We start from the raw sequence: 16,616 nt of genomic DNA on the forward strand, positions 1-16,616 counted from the left end.
TAATGATTTTCTATTTTAACTCTTTCCTTTTAGTAATTAGTAAGATAATCAGACTCTGGAAGCATCTGGAAACGGTGTTCTCTGTAACAAACCAGCATCAAGTAAAGTTTTTAATTAGAGGAAATGAAAGGGTTATTTTGTGCTGACGTCAGAAGACTGGGCTAAGGATCGTTTCCATTCGCCGCCAGCCGCCAGTCACATACACAGGGCGGTAAACGCGCGTGCTGCGCGCTGATGCTGTTTGTTACGCGACTTCCTGGTGCTCTTTGTAGTAAACTTCGTAGTAATGGGCTGCTTTGTGTAGTTTTTCTTTGGCAACTCTTCGTAATTTCTGTGGAGTGAATGGCTAACAGCTACAATGGGTAAAAAGACTCGAATGTTCCACAACAGAATATGAGATTGACAGCTGACGCTCATAATGACAGGAGGAACTGCTTCTGTGATATGAACGTTTTGTACTGTAAGTATGAATATTTAACATTTCACTCAGTTTATTTACATATTATCGTGATTACTTTTGTTATATGGCGTGTCCTAGTGTCGTCAATCAGATCCTCGTTGCTTTAACTTTCATCTGAAGAGCACAAGCGTGACCTGTGGAATATCTATCTATCTATCTATCTACGATGTGGATCTTATTTACTTATTTGTTCATTTATTTATACAAACATGCATTACCCTGGGTCATGGGTTCAATTCTAAGTGAATACACGAACCGATAAAATGCACGGGAAAACACGGAAATAAAATAAGATTAAAGCTTTTATATTTCATTTCAAATAATATTTGATTTCAAATCATGAAAATGCTTTTTATGCTTTTTGGTTATATATAAACAGTAAATCAAATACACAGGCCTGGCTGGATCCATTAATAATCTTCTTTTAAAGTGATTCCCACACCATTAAGCATAACATGACTCCAGCATGTGCAAATAATAAACCATAGACACCACATAAGGAAGAAATTGTCCCAGATAGTGCATCCTCTGGGACATTGTCCCTTTACATACATGATATTCAAAGATATGCCAGATTAATGTATACCTATACAGTGTATATTTTTGTTTACCCATATAAATCTAATAAACATGCAATCTGGTTTCCTTACAGGAATTCAGCATCTTCTCTAACCTTCATTCTATCAGCTGTTTCCATCATGAAGAAGAGAAGCCGTCGCTCACTAGATCAGGATGATCCTCTGTGCTGTTGTGAGTACATCGATCGTCATGGCGGACGCAGTCACATGGCAGCATGCTGCTGTGACTGTGAGGATTTGGATGAGGCTTGTGACAGGTGCGCACTTTGGATTCATAGATTTCTACTTGTTTATGGGTAAATTATGAGAATGACTTAATATTTTCTTCTCCAGATGGATGACGAAGAAGCCTCAAAGTCCAGACTCTCTGTCCCGGGTTATAGCTACGATTAATGATCGTCTGCGGGTGCCCTGGATATCTGGAGCTCGACAATTTGATATATCAGTGATCCCTCCTCTTATTCTGCTTCCTGTATTTTTGCACATTGCAGCTTTGCACTACCTGCTGGGTATTTTAGTGCTAACAGCAATGCCCATCCTGGTCCTTTGGTACTACTATTTCACTCACCGAAAGAAAGGACGCACGTTATTCTTCCTCAGCCTCGCACTCTTCTCCCTCTTCTACATGTTCTACCTCTTCATCACCGAAGTCGTTCCTCGAGGTGATGTGAATCATCTTCAGATGGCCGCTGTGGCGGCGGGTGTTGCTCTTACGGTCATTTCTCTCATAATCACTAAGAGAGGGCCGGGCTACGTCACGCCTTGTCCAAATGACACTCATAGTACAGTGACCTATCACAAACCTCCTCCTGATGTAGATGCCGCCTATCTAAATGGAGCACAGCACCAGGTGGTGATAGCCAATCACGAACAAACTGGTGAATCTGGGTCAGCACAGCAGGGTGTTCAGAGGAGGAACTGGTGTGCTGTATGCAGAGTGGTGCGGCCCCCGAGAGCGGGACACTGCAGGATCTGTGGAGTCTGCATCCTGCGTCTGGACCACCACTGTGTCTGGTGGGTTCATTTAAAAAGCACTACTCAGTCATTGTGATGTGGGTGAATTTTACCAGTCAGTAACATGTATGGGTCATATTTCATGCCCACATTTTTTCCACTGTGAAATATTTTTATGAAAATTAAACAAATTTTCTCGAGTTTACATTACTCTGACAAATAATTAATTGTGCAAAAACACAAACAATAAGATATAATATTTAAAGTATTAAGACATGTATTTGTGCTTAAAAATCATAAAAATCATTTGTGCATAAATCATTTAGTCTTTATGCTGATTGTAATATAGCCACTGTTTAATATAGTAAAATTAAAATAGTTACAATTAATAATGCTGATACTTTAATGATTATTTTACACACACACATAGAATAACCTTAATATTGAAAATGTAATGGGATCATGCAATGATATATAACGAAAATCATGTATTGATTTTGAGAAGAATATTTACAATTACAAAAAGGCAAAAATGTAAATGTTGCTAAAATATGATTCATTTTTATGCAATATTTGTCATGTCAATCAAATGCACTTCATTTTTTATGTCAATGCACATATTAGCACCACCAGCATTTTGAGATGTTTAGTTACTGACCCGTCTCTAGGGTCTAACATGTATATACAGTATACTGCATGCATAGTGAAGTTTCATCTGCATGCTTATTTTACTTTCCTTGAAACTAAAGTTTCAATCATCAAAATTCATGGACAGTGCACAATGACCAGAATTCCTGTGTTAGTTGGGTTAAGTGTGCTAGGCGCTGAATGTATGCTCGTTGTTAGAAATAATCCAAATAATCTCAGAATATTCTATTTGTCCATTTATTATACATAATGGATTAAAATGCATTAATCAGATTTTGTGGTGTTCAGCACAGCTGTAAAATGTTTTCTTCTTCATGTAAACATATGTGTAATTGAGACAGCGAGGTGATCTCACCCTCAGCTTTCTTCTCGCTCTGTGTAACTGATATGTGAAAATGATCTCCAGGTCTCAGTTTGGCGTCTTGTTTGTCATTTTGGTTTGTGTTAGGATCAACAGCTGTGTGGGGCAGGCCAATCACCGCAGTTTCCTCCTGACACTTGTTTTCTTTCTGCTGACATCGCTGTATGGGATCAGTTTGGTTCTTCGAAGTGTGTGTCCCGACCAGAATGTAATGACTGCACTCTTCTACTGTCCTGACGTCTACAGCCAGTTCAGGTGTGGATCCAACTACACAAACTCAGAAATGATTTCTCTTGCATTTAATTCAGTAGGTTCTGACCCTTTCTTTACCACCTCTGTTCCTCACAGTCCATTAATTTATTCATGGGAAAAAGTCACTTTGCTGCTTCAAATTCACTACATTTGCACCATATCAGTACTCTGCAGAATCGTTGAGGGTTAACAAACTGAACAAAAATGTGTCTTTCTCAAACACCATTTGCCATTTTTCACACAAACACAGTCGTGCCCGAAGCTTATGGCACTGATTTGAGGGAATTAATGAACATTTGCTGAAAATTTTATAATCCAAGAGGTATATGAGTTTGATTTGGAGTAATTTAGCATTACATCACTTGCTCACCAATAGAACTTGTGCAGTGAATGGGTGCCGTCAGAAGTGCTTTCAAATAATTAATCACATCCAAAATAAAAGTTTTTGTTTATGTATATGTACTATGTATATTTATTATGTATATATAAATACACACACATAGTGTGTATTTAGAAAATATTTGTCTATTAATTTATTAATATTCTTATTTTATATGTAAATATATTAAATATATATACATTTTATAATTAAATATATACATGTATGTGTTTGTATTTATATATACATAATAAATATACACAGGACACACATGTAAACAAAAACTCATTTTGGATTTGATTAATCGATTGACATCACTATATATATATATATATATATATATATATATATATATATATATATATATATATATATATATATATATATATATATATATATATATTAGTTTTGTTTTTATATTAAGTTTTATTTGAGTAAATTTGCTTTTTATTAGTCTTTTTGTTATAATTTTTCCAGTTTTACTTCTTTTTAAATTTATTTTAATTAATAATTACAAATTCATTATTTTATGTTAGTTACTAAGGCAACATTTCTAATTTTCATTTAAGTTTTTCATGTTTATTTTTATTTCATGTTTATCTCCATTAACAACAACAACAACAAAAACATTAGTTTTAAGTTTACTCAGGTTCTCACAGCTTCAATATGGCTGTTCATAACAGCATTTATATTGTTTAGAGTATTAAAATGATAACATGCTAATTAATGACCCATTTTTCTGTTCATCAGCTCTGCTCTGTGTTTCACCTGTGCCTGGTACAGCAGTATTGTGACGGGAGGTTTGCTGCACCTGCTGTTCTTACAGCTTATCAACGTCAGCTTCAATGTGACCGAACGAGAGGCGCGTCTGGCTCTGAGAGAGAAAACCGCTCGCAGCCTTCTCTGGGGCCTGATCATTGATACCGGCGTTTACTCACGAGGCTTCCGTACTAACTGGATTGAATTCATGACCATGAGCAAGGATTCAGAGACATCGAACCATAAACCATCAGATCTGGTATAGAAATACAACTGTCAGTCTCTGCTGATGGAAATACTATTGAACTGGTCTTATAAGTGAATTATCACTCAAATATATAACAGTGTAGAATAATGTTGTGCTACTTAATGTCTGCAACATCCATTCCATAGTCAGTTTTATGGCTTTAAATATTGTGCTCAAGGTCTCATCAAGGGTCCATTGAATAGTGTGGATCACTAGATGGCAGTATTGTAGTATGTTACATTTCTACCAGTGTATTTCAACATCAAGTACACCATTATTCAGGTATAGTTAGTATTTGCACAACTTATATTAACTGATTATATTATTATCATATTATATTACAAAGGTTTCACTAAATATTAATTACTTATTCGATTAATATAAAGAATTAATTTTTCCCTCCATTGACTATTCACTTTAATTTATGCTTCTAAATAATAATAGTAACTTTCATTTATAATATAAACATATATATATATACACACACACACACACACACACACACACGTGCCATATGAAATTTCTTTTTAAAATGAGCATTTTTCTCAAGACTCGTTCAGTTTTAATGGCAATGAAAAAAAAAAAAAAACTGAAATTACTAAACCTACATATGAGAGCCTGAGAAAAATGCTTCACATGGCATTTATGCTTTAGCATCTGAACTTTCAAAATATAATCACACATTACTGGTTTACATTCACTGCTTATTGGACCAATTTTGGATTGAATGTCTAATATTTGTTCTCTCAACTCCAATATGTGTCTTAAATGTGTATGCACATTCACGATCAAGCCTTATTTAGTGCCTTTTTGGGACATTGGAAGGGATTCAACACTGCATCTTTATCCAGACAGCACACAGCTTTAAAACTGTCATCTCAGTATGGATCTTTTATGTTGAGCTTCATGTTTGTTATTTGACGTCTTTGTGCCTATGTGTGTATTTTCTTTTCATTTGCTTCCACTGGGGACAAATCTGTTGTTTGTACCATCCAGCTACATTTTGATGTGCATGAATTATCGCTGCATTTTTGAATCAAAGTTGTTTTCCTTTCATTAAATGCCTTCTAAAGAAACAGCAACGAAGCACTTCAGAATCGGAAGTTTATTTGTCTCATGTGAGACGGCTTTATAAATGTAATGCATTTCATTCTACAAGTTGTTCAATTAAACTGTAGCATGGAAAAATAAACAAGCGTAAAATTATTAAACACGGTGGCTCATCAAGCTGCAGATGATTTCAATGTCATTTGATGATGTCATGTAAAGCCTGTGTGTGTGTGCCGTTAAAGAGGATTTACGGAGCGCCACAGGGAGTCCATAGGGGAGGAGCGGAAGTCGGGCAAAATCTCTGCCACTTTACGTCTGAGCTGCTCTCTGCGTGCTTCTCTTTCCTTCTCTTCTCGCAAGACAACAGGAAGTCGCCTCCAGACAGCAAAACACCTCTTGACCGCTCTCCTACAAAGCCCAGAGAACCAAAGTCAAAAACATTTTCATTTTTCTAAATACTAAAAATTCTTAATATCCCATACATTTCTTTTACTATCTTTAGTATGTTTAGAAAGGATGCTTTGTTCTTATGGTGCAGTAAAACTGTGTCTTGACCTGCTGTTGTGCTCCTCTGCCCGTTGCTCATTGTCCCAGGCTGTGATTCGCTCCTCTGTAGCGTGATCCAGCAGGGCCATGAACACCCTCCTCTGGGTCCGTGTCCTGTGAAATCGCTCGGCTCGTGCTTCCAGTATAAAGCGCAGATCTTTTAACTGGGAAGTATTGAAATCAAACATTGACAATTGCTCATAATTAAGGAAATGAGTTTTTTAAACCAAAAAATTAATTAATTAATTGATTAATAAATTGCCGGTAAGCTCTTTTTGCTTCGACCAGTAAGAAAGCACAAAGCAAGGCACTGGTGGGAAAGCACAACTGATCATTTCTTTAGAAAATGTAAAGATAATAAATGATACATTTTTTATTTCTATGAATGTAATAGTTTGAAATTATTTATTATAAGTAATACAATTATTGTCCATAGATTGTCTATACGTAAATATATTTATATTAAATTGATAAGATTTTTTTATTTCAGATTTATTAAAATAATTATAAAAACTAAGATAATAAATAAGTCTAATTAATTTATTTAGGAAAGTTAATTTACTAATAAACTTATTAATGGCGGATAAAACAAATTTTATTATAGAACTTAAAATGTCTAACTTTTAATTAAATGTATTATAAACAATACAATATGATACATGTCTATGAAAAGATATATGCCTCTATATTTACTAATACTAAATTGATAGGACCTTTAAATAAATATTAAGATTAAAGTATTAAATATTAAAATAAAGACTAAACAATACTGAATGTGAATATAATGAACTAAATGTTCATTTAATTTGTTATAAATTAATTTAAGACTTTTTGGCTATATAAATGTAAATTCTTTAATGAAATGTTTTTTAGTTTTTATTTATATTAAAATTATTTTTATAAACAATACAATTACTTATTTGTTTATAAATGAAAAATGGTGAAATATCTAAAAATCTGTCTAAATGTCTTTATAAGATTTTTTTAATATTAATATGAAAAATATGAATAATTCATATTTTTTTTAATTTCATTTTTTTGTTTTTTTTTTAAGTCAACAAGACGTTCACTACAGAATTGATGTTGTCTCAAAATCTGAAGCTTTTGTAATCATTCACAGTTTCCTATCAGACTATGTGTGTGTGTGATGTTTTACCCTTTTCCAGCTACACACAGCCCTCTGAAGTAAGATCCGGTGATACAGCTGGTTGGCGCTGGCCTCTCTCTCTGCATGGGCCTCATCCACAGACTGAAGCCAGGAGCAGAAGCAGCGTCTCTGCAGAGCCACTGTGTAATGATCCACCGCTCTCTGGAGGAGACCAAAAAGGCAAAAGCACCCGAACATAAATAACTGCTTTAATTAAGACCGTCATCATTTCATACATTCCCATGGCTTTTATGGATTGCAAACTTTCCCCGATGACTCTCCTGGTACTGTAGATATTTTATAGATGCACATGCTAGTTGTGGAACTAATTGGACCTTGCTGTTTCTGCTTTCATGGATGTGGATCAATAGCTAAACAACAATGAATATTCTGAATTCAAAGCCATTGTGTTTCTCTATTTGTGTCTCTGTCCTTGTCAATCTCTCCCTCTCAGTCTGAATCTCAGATATCCACTCTCTGTTCATTTTTTTCGAAAACAGGTGGTTAGCCAGGTGGAAACGCAACAGTATACTGTAAACATAATTAAAATTTGGGGAATGGACCAAGAGTTAATACAAGGCAACAGCTGGTCTTCCTATCTGTGTGTGAATTGTCCATAACTCTTTGGATGAATAATTGAGTGTGTGAGTGTTTGTCTGGAAAGCAGGAGAAAAGCACTGCATTGTTACTGTAGACCATGTGTGTGTATGTGTGTGTTTGCAGTAGCGCTGACCTGTGTGCTGACATGGCTTTGCTCCAGCAGGCTTTTCCATGGTGCCAGGCCTCGGCGCAGTAACAGGGTTCTGAGGTAGTGCTGGGCCGCCTGCTTTAACAGTTCCTGTTCCCGTTCTGCTCTCTTCTGTTTCTCAAGTTCCCTCTAAGTTCACATTAACACACACAGGCTACTTAAAACTTACAAAGTGAAGACTGTGTGCATAAACATGATGAATATGTGAAGTTTGTATTTTCTAGATGCACTTGCTTATGCAAAATAGAGCTACATTGTTGCCTAGTTATTCAGAGTGGTTCTTAGCATACTGCTAATCAGTTCCTAGGGCATTCTGTTTCCGACAATTCAGGGAATTCAATTCCCTATCATACAACCGGAGCAATGCGATGCAATGCAACGCAAGGCGCAGCGCAAGTGTGTTTGGTAGTCGTTTAATTAGCAAATGCATTTGCGCTCATTCGTCCAAGCATGCTGGTCAAAAAAAGAGGTGTGTTCAGGCGCATTAAGGAGCTGAAAATAGACTGCGCCATAGACCAACTCAAACCTGGTCTAAAGTCTGGCTCAATGTTTTTTCTTTGTTTTTTAAAGAGCATGTTAGTGAGGCGGGTCCGCAACGCATTTACATGCTGCTTATTAAAAACACAGGGATGCACAGCAGCACACAAACATGCCAAATATTAAAAATGCAAGGATTGCAATGCATTATATTTTGTAGGATATATATATATATATATATATATATATATATATATATATATATATATATATATATATATATATATATATATATATATATATATATATATATATGCATACATGTCATAATGGATAGTCATCACATGTATCAGAATTAGGCTATTTGCTAATCTATTTGCTCGCACACAAGCAGCTCCATTTCATCTCGGTGACACGTTCTTTTTTTTGCATTTGCCAAATTCGCCGTGTAAATAGTAAATCCGTCATGGCATGAGCACAACTGGCTCTTAAAGGGACTCTGATTGGTTTATTGCACGTTACGCCCAAAAAACACCCATTCCATTTTGATCGTTAAAATAGGGCCCACAGAGTTTGTTTCTCACAATGTTGACCTTTTTTTCTCAGCACTGTCAGAAATAAAGTCCCAATTGTGAGATAAAAACAGAACTGCAACAGCAAGTCTGGCTTTTCTTGCAATTCGGTTATTTGTTTCTCTCATGGAATGAAAAATGGTAATTGTGACTTTTTCTCACATATCAGACTTTTCTTCTTCAGAATTGCAAATTCATATCTCACAGAAGTCTGAATTTTGAGATATAAACTCAGAACAGCAAGAATAAAGTGAGAATTTTGAGATAAAAAGTCACAATTACCATGGGCTTCCATAATTTCTGCCAGATTTTAATGTATTTAGATTGATTCAGTCATGTTTAAACTTGAATAAAACCAGATAGGCTTGGGATTATCTCCACCTGTTTCCTCATTCAAAAAGCTGAAAAATCACCATAACACCTACTTCTCCATAACAGCTACCATAACTAGCTCTCACATCCATAACATAAACAATTAAAATGAACATACGGTAATCCAATTCTATAAAACCCATGATAATGTGTTTGACCAGACACACCTTTCTTTGCTGTCTCTTCTCTTCCTTCTTCCTCTCTATCTCCTTTAGTTTCTCCTCTTCCTCAGCTCTGAGTTTTTCCTCCTCAGCTGCCTTCATTTGAGCCTACAGAACAAAACTCGGTGAGGTTTGTTTCATCACATTCACACATTTCTGTGCTTGAAGAGAGGCCAGTCTTACTAGTTTCTCCTCCTGCTTCTGTCTCCTCCGCTCCTCTGTCTCTCTCCTGCGCTCGGCACGCTGCCGTGCTCGTTCCTCCATGGCTGAATGAAACATAAAAAAGGAAAGTGACAGACAGAGTTGGCAGGGGACCAAGACATCAATAAAGGGCCAGATTACAGGGTCACTGTGAAGTTCTGATCTTATGATTCTTTGGTACAAGTTTGTATGTGTTGCTTGCATTTGTATTCAAGGCGCCATCCCGTACTACTACAACTTTTTTTACTGAAACATCTCATTGTCATGTATAGTGTGAATCAGTTCTGAAAGGCTGCCCAATGTTAGGTTCAACAGCACGAGATATATATAAAAGATATTTAATAAAAGTAGACTTTTTAATAAAGGTATTTAAGTATTTAATTCGAGTGTAGGAGGTGGAAAAACACTTGATTACACAATCACCATGTATGACTGGTTGTGTTTGCGAAACTTGAGCTTGCATTTGCTGAGGAAACATTTGGATCAGATCTGAGCAGGACACTGGCTAGTCAGTTTTTTATTGTGAGAAAACTCTAATTAGTTATTGCCAAGGCCAGGACAGATTGAATGATAATATCAAAAAAAGTGGATCTCACTGAGAAATCGACAGGGCCTTTAACAGAGCAGGATGTTGACACATGGGGGCTGAGGTACAAAACCTCCCTCAGATCCCGCTGATCACTGAACAAATATGACTATGCATTCAATAACAATAAAGCTCTAGGTTTTAATGCGTGGAAGAGCTATTGTGAGGTTTTGGTATTCTTCTTGGTTTACATAGAGATGCACAACTGAATTATGAGTGTATAGGGATTGCGTGCATCTGTATTCAATGCATTTAGTATCAGAGGATTTAAAACTAGGGCATAGCCATGAAATTGATTTTCCATGCGTGGAACCACCATAGTGACAGTTTTCCAACTGCTGGATTGTATGTGTATGACTGACCTTGGACTGCAGGATGGGGAAGAGCTGCACGCTGCTGAGATGCTGTTTGGTTGGTGTGGCTGCTGGCGTTTTCCCCCAAGGCACTCTTTGTTCTGGGATTGGAAGGAGAATGAATATCTTTGTGAAACTGTACATGAAACAAGCCAGTATTACATTCTCATCCAGTCTGGTGCCTGAGGTGATTTCTTATATGTATTCTGTTCTCTTCATGTGAAGAAACTGTAAAGATTTGTTCCACAAAAAAAAGAAGAAAATGATACCTACTTTAATATTTTTTGCATTATGACATTATTTTAATGCAACTTGTGCACATATAAATAGTTAAATAGCAGCCTACTGTTATGCACAAAAATATTATTCTCATCAGAATAATAAATAAAAATAAATACAATTTAATAAGAATTATTATTATCAATGTTGAAAATGGCTGTTGTGCTTAATATTTTTGTGGAAAATGTTACACATTTTCATGATTCTTTGATGAACAAATATTTTTTTTTCTTAAACATCATAAACATCTTTACTGTCACTTTTGATCAATTTAACCTCTTACTGTAATATCAATATTAAAATATTAAATATTAAATATTAAAATTGTATAATTTTGTATATTAATATATTTGAGTTATATATACATTTTAACATTTGTAAAACTGTAAATGCACATCATAGTAGTATTTATTTTACTAAATGTATGCTGATTTAAAAAAAATTTTTTTTTATTATTTAATCAATGAAAATATTTAAAAACATTTTCATTACTGTTTTACACTGTATATATATTCTTCTGATTTTGGTATGAAATAAATCCCATACATATGCCTCACACATATGGGAGTACATAAGTAGTACCTTGAGGGTTTTTCTGTAGTTTCTTTTGGAGTCTCTGTGTTGGGTTTAGGTGGACAGCATGTATTTGTAGCTCCAGGAGGACCTGTTGCTAACAGTGCTGTTTTCTCTTCCTCATGCCTCAGTTCCAGAATGTTCTGTCTCTCTTGCAGATGCCGAATCTGCTCCTGCTGCTCTTTCAGGAGACGCCTCTGCTCAGCTACGGTTTGCTGCAGCGCCGCATGCCGGTGTTTGAACTGTCCACTTCTAAGCTCTGCATTTCCGCTTCGGGAGGTCTGATGCTGTTGCCCCTGACGGGCCTGTTGTAACTCAGCCAATGAGAGAGCAGCATGACGACGTGTCACCTGCCAGGCCTGAGTGGGCGGGGCCTCTGAACGGCCATGCTTGCTAGTGGCTTGTGCAGTTGGTAAACTGATTTCTGGAGCTGCTGCCACATCCTGATCCTGAAATGAAGAGAGTTTGTGAAATAGTTTAATCAGAATAAAAAATATTAGAGTAGATGTCCTTACCTGATGGCTGTCATTTTCTGTAGGACTGAGTGTTTCAGGTGTATTAGTAACTGGTGGAGATTGTTCTGCCCCTAGTTTCCTAGAAGCTGCTGCATTGATCAAAGCAGCCATTTTCCTCCGGGTTTCTTCTTGCTGTTGGAGAAGCTCCTTGCGATGACGTTCTACTTGACACCACACACGCCAATCACTGAGGCAGCGCCTCAAAAGCCTCCTGCGGTCACTCTCCACTGCCTGCTGACAGCGCCTGTGGGAAAGACAGATATGACTTAAAACCAGTCTGACAGCCAAGATGAATCAAAGCCTTTTATTAACCTTTAATTAAGCAATTAAACATGCTCTTTTAGTCTAATCGTTTACAGCTTTGCTTTTCTTTCAAATGTTTATCAGGCTTTTTATGCCCTATGCTGAGAGTGACAGGTTTTTCTAAATTGAGCTCTCTTGCCTGTGCTCCAGTCTTAGCTCCTCTTCAGTTCTTTCAGCCTCTTTCTCCTCTCTTCTGGCCCAGACGAGAGCCCGCCATGCCCGCCACGCTTTCAGCTGCCTCCTCCAATCACACAGCGCCGCTGCCTTCCCCATGCGCACCCTTCTTTCCAGTATCACGGAGTACCATGCTGTAAAATGCCTGTGCATGCACTAAAACATATATGCATTGCAACCATATAGAAAAAACATTAGAATGTAATACATACAATATAATTAAACCCTAATGTCTTCTAACCTGCAAACTGAGAAAGGTGAACTTTGCACTTTCACTTCTACTTCACATGGTTCCTTAGAAACAATTCTAATATGCCAATTTCATAAGGTAACATTTTTTTATTAATATTATCAATGTTGAAAACTGTTGTGGTTCTTAGTATTTTTGTGGAAAACGTGACATCTTTCAGGATTCTTTGATGGACAGAGATTAAAAAAAAAAAAAATATTTATTAAACATGTTTTTATTACATTTTGTAGCATTTTAAATGTCTTTAATGACACTCCTGATCATTTAAATGCATGCTTGCTGAATAAGTGTGTTAGTTTCTTACTGTAATATTAATACTGTATTTTTATATCTAAATATATTTAAATTATATATAAATTGTAACATTAGTAATCTGTGAGTGTATATCATAGTATTCATTTTACTGACTTAATTTATGCTGATTTCATTATTTTTTTATTTATTATTATTATACGCATACAATATGATTCAACTGTAATGTCTTCTAACCTGCAAATTGAGAAGGTGAACTTTGGCTTCCAGCTTCTTCAGCTTCAGTTGAAGGTCTTTGTTCTGTTTCTTCTGTGTGGAATTATGATGTTTTGGAATGAGAGTGTTTTCAGTGACCCTTTGTTTCGAAAGCCGTTCCCTCTCCCTGTTCAAGATTGAAATTAAAAAAATGTCACGCAATCATCTCTTCAAAAATCTGAATGCTATTTAAATGAGAAAATGACATAATTGCCCTAAGTATCTGGACACTTAAACCACATTTAAATATGTATTAATGTGACTGCATTGAATAAGAAAATATCAAACCAAGTGACATTTGTTATAATTTTTTTAATAAAAGGACAAATGCGCTATTCAAGGAAAAACATTATGCAAAAAAAAAATTCTCATTAAATGTTTGACCAGATCCTTCTAAATAGGCCACTTTTCACCAATGGACTTGTCCTAAAACTGCAGATGAGGAAAACACAAAGTTAAGTAAGTACTCATGCATATCTTATAGTACAACTGCAGTGGATATAGTGGGATGTTTGTGTCCCACAGTCCCATGGTCCTTTGATCAGGTTTGTCTATGAACACTAACATGGTGATTTTTAGTTAATGTATGAAGTCCGTTCCCCAAACGGACTTCATACATTAACTAAAAATCACCTTGTGAGCAGTAAAGATGCCAAGAGAAGTTAGTTGTGAAAAAAGGTTCAGCATCATTTGTTCATTTTATTTTGACATTCATACATTTTTAATTGTGGCTAGAGTGCCCAAATACTTGTGGTTGTTGTACATGTTTCGTGCAAGCTGCTCCACACTCTTCTTCTCCTCCATCTCTCTGCGTAGGCGAATCATCTCCTGCTGGATCAGTTCTTCCTGTCTGCGTGCCTCCTGCCTCTTCTTTCGCTGCTTCTCCTTTTCCAGTTGCCATGCCTCCTCTCGCACCTCTCTTAGCGCTTCCTTTTCTTTTTGCAGTTTGTCACGTTCAGCGTCTCTGCGCATGCGGTTCTCCTTTACCTGCTTGTGACGCACCTCCATGGTAATACTAGGGTCCCTCCATCTCTTCTTATTCTGATTAGAATCTACTTTAAGGTCCTCCACTATCCCCATGTCCAAAACCTTGGTTTCCATCAGGTCCTGGAGGAAATTGTGCACTGCAGAGTTCTCCTCTTCCTGTGCTAGGTGAAAGTACATGTCTAATAAAAAAAAAGACAAACTCTGGATTAGATCAGTTTTGTTAATGTTAACTAAAATTAATTAAAAAGTAATAAATTATTATTACCTATGAAAATTTTTTTTTGGAACTGAAATGAAGTTTAAATAAAATATAAATATTAAATATGTTTCCTTTGTACCATCAAAGTTATTATAGCTGGATTGTGTGGTTTTAACAAGTGTTTTGGATTCTTCCATCTTTTCTTCCTCCTCGTCATCGCCCATTTCAAGCTCCAGACGTAACTTCTGATTCATCCATTCACTTAGAATGGACTGAGCTGTGGAATATAAGTGGAACTGTGGGATACTGATTAAAAAACCTGCACATACATTAAGTGCTGAATATTAATTTGTTTAGGAGTACCTTCACTGTACGAATCATCATGATCCTGAAGCTGCTCTGCAGTCTGCAGCGCCATACTGTTTTTAGCACCACATGGTTTCTTGATGGAAAACACCTCGGCTACAGCAAATTCTGAAGCTTTCTCCACCCTCTTAGAAGAATGAAACAGAAACAAAATGACATATGTAAACACAGACCATGCATCCCTTGTAAAACACACACACATTTCGAACACTTGGAATGGTCACTGCAATTAATAAATAATAAATTATTATGGAATGCACTTTTAAAAAGTGTACTTCTGTGTGTTAAGAAACAGTCAAGCAAGTGTTTATCATATTTTTGCACGTACACTACAAGTGCACATTGAACACAACTAAGCGCACTTCTTTTTCACGAGCAATGGCATACAAATGCATTAATTTTCTGTATGACATGAATTCAGATTGAAATGTACTTGCCTTCACCCACTGCTTTATGTCATTCTCATTCAGCTGCACCTGCAATATGAGATATGAATTCAGCTTTGTTCACTGTTTTAATTCAAAGTACGTTAGACTGAGACTTTTAGATGTATTACCGGCTGATCATTGTGTTAAACCAAGAGCTTTGCAACCTTTCTAATGTCTGAACTTGACATAAACTGATATGAATATTTAGTCACACTGGCCTCACACATATAATCCCTGGATAAATATCCCGTGTTACCTTGAACTGGCTCTTTTGAAAGGGTTTTCATTGCACATTTGAGTTAAATCCTTCTGCTGAGCCACAAATCTATTCATTAATAACCAATGTGCATGACCAAAGATAACCTGAGTGTGACATTTATTAAGGTTAATACCTCTGGCTGAATATTGTGAAAAAGGAAACGAAGAAAAGCACTATTCCGAAGCTAAAGCTTTGAAGAACTGAGTAAGAAAACTTTACTTGCCTTATTACTGCCTGGCGTTTTAGTCTTTGTCGTTTTCCAACGAAAAAGATCCGGTTTGTGCATGGGATATGACATGGTCGATAGTAGGCTACATGGACATTAATTTGGATTGCAAACTAATATAATATATTTTCACATGTTCGCAAAGTGTATGTAGCAGCAATTTACAGGTTATACAAAATTTTGTGAGAAACATTTCAACAAGCACTGGAATTGTGGGATTTGTAGTTTACAAAAAGTGACGTAGCATGAGTTGGCGCCTAAAAAGAACTACATATCCCAACAAGAACTGACGAGAGCTGAAGCGTCTATTCTGAAACCATGGAGACAGCTGTTACCATAGACATGGTTGTTACACCCATAGACATATGGTTACACCACTGATGGTGATAGTTAACAAAGATAGAATACTCTTAAAGAGACTTTGTAGTTAATCTTAAACGCGAACTGTTAAGCTAAATGCATTTATTTCAGATCCTGACCCTATAATTGTGTTTATTTAGTCGAGATATCGGTATTGCAATGTTTATTGTTTACTATGTGAAAACTAGGGTGTTCAAATTAGGTAAAATTCCCAGTTCCCAAGCTAAATGTGGCATTAATTATAGGAAAAAGTTTCTGTCTGTAAGGTTTAACTTTAAAATATAGAAGTTAAAAGAACTTCATGTTTTATTATGACTTTGGCAAAAAAATAAATAGATA

General features: G+C 36.1%; 2 protein-coding genes across 3 annotated transcripts; one reads left to right on the forward strand and one right to left on the reverse strand.

Annotated features, from left to right (window-relative positions):
- Positions 1-166: 166 nt before the first annotated feature.
- Positions 167-5,849, forward strand: zdhhc23b (zinc finger DHHC-type palmitoyltransferase 23b). 2 transcript variants are annotated; one of them, XM_052596196.1, is made up of 5 exons: positions 167-460; positions 1,113-1,295; positions 1,372-2,052; positions 3,089-3,256; positions 4,383-5,849. In XM_052596196.1, exons 2-5 carry the CDS (start codon positions 1,159-1,161, stop codon positions 4,654-4,656), a joined length of 1,260 nt encoding a protein of 419 aa, XP_052452156.1. In that variant the 5' UTR covers positions 167-460; positions 1,113-1,158; the 3' UTR covers positions 4,657-5,849. The 2 variants fall into 2 exon arrangements, with proteins under 2 accessions (XP_052452156.1, XP_052452157.1); XM_052596197.1 differs by having other exon boundaries at positions 170-460; positions 3,098-3,256.
- ccdc191 (coiled-coil domain containing 191) lies at positions 5,726-16,104 on the reverse strand. Its single transcript, XM_052596192.1, has 16 exons — positions 15,915-16,104; positions 15,442-15,480; positions 15,002-15,131; positions 14,778-14,915; positions 14,216-14,618; positions 13,435-13,579; positions 12,661-12,851; positions 12,219-12,462; positions 11,713-12,152; positions 10,861-10,952; positions 9,895-9,977; positions 9,718-9,819; positions 8,115-8,258; positions 7,391-7,543; positions 6,244-6,398; positions 5,726-6,096 (listed from the first exon to the last, which is right to left on the reverse strand). Exons 1-16 carry the CDS (start codon positions 15,987-15,989, stop codon positions 5,925-5,927), a joined length of 2,706 nt encoding a protein of 901 aa, XP_052452152.1. The 5' UTR covers positions 15,990-16,104; the 3' UTR covers positions 5,726-5,924.
- Between the last annotated feature and the right edge of the window lie 512 nt (positions 16,105-16,616).

This window comes from Carassius gibelio, chromosome B24, assembly GCF_023724105.1.
Source record: "Carassius gibelio isolate Cgi1373 ecotype wild population from Czech Republic chromosome B24, carGib1.2-hapl.c, whole genome shotgun sequence".
NCBI classification, from domain to species: domain Eukaryota; kingdom Metazoa; phylum Chordata; class Actinopteri; order Cypriniformes; family Cyprinidae; genus Carassius; species Carassius gibelio.

Bases quoted from the DNA above. Each gene is read 5' to 3' on its own strand.
- zdhhc23b (XM_052596196.1), top strand. From the start codon at position 1,159: ATGAAGAAGAGAAGCCGTCGCTCACTAGATCAGGATGATCCTCTGTGC. The intron at 2,053-3,088 runs GTGGGTTCATTT...GGTTTGTGTTAG, and splicing joins CTGGACCACCACTGTGTCTG to GATCAACAGCTGTGTGGGGC. The intron at 3,257-4,382 runs GTGTGGATCCAA...TCTGTTCATCAG, and splicing joins GACGTCTACAGCCAGTTCAG to CTCTGCTCTGTGTTTCACCT.
- ccdc191 (XM_052596192.1), bottom strand. From the start codon at position 15,989: ATGTCATATCCCATGCACAAACCGGATCTTTTTCGTTGGAAAACGACA. The intron at 15,481-15,914 runs GCAAGTAAAGTT...CTCATATTGCAG, and splicing joins AAACGCCAGGCAGTAATAAG to GTGCAGCTGAATGAGAATGA. The intron at 15,132-15,441 runs GCAAGTACATTT...CATTCTTCTAAG, and splicing joins ACATAAAGCAGTGGGTGAAG to AGGGTGGAGAAAGCTTCAGA.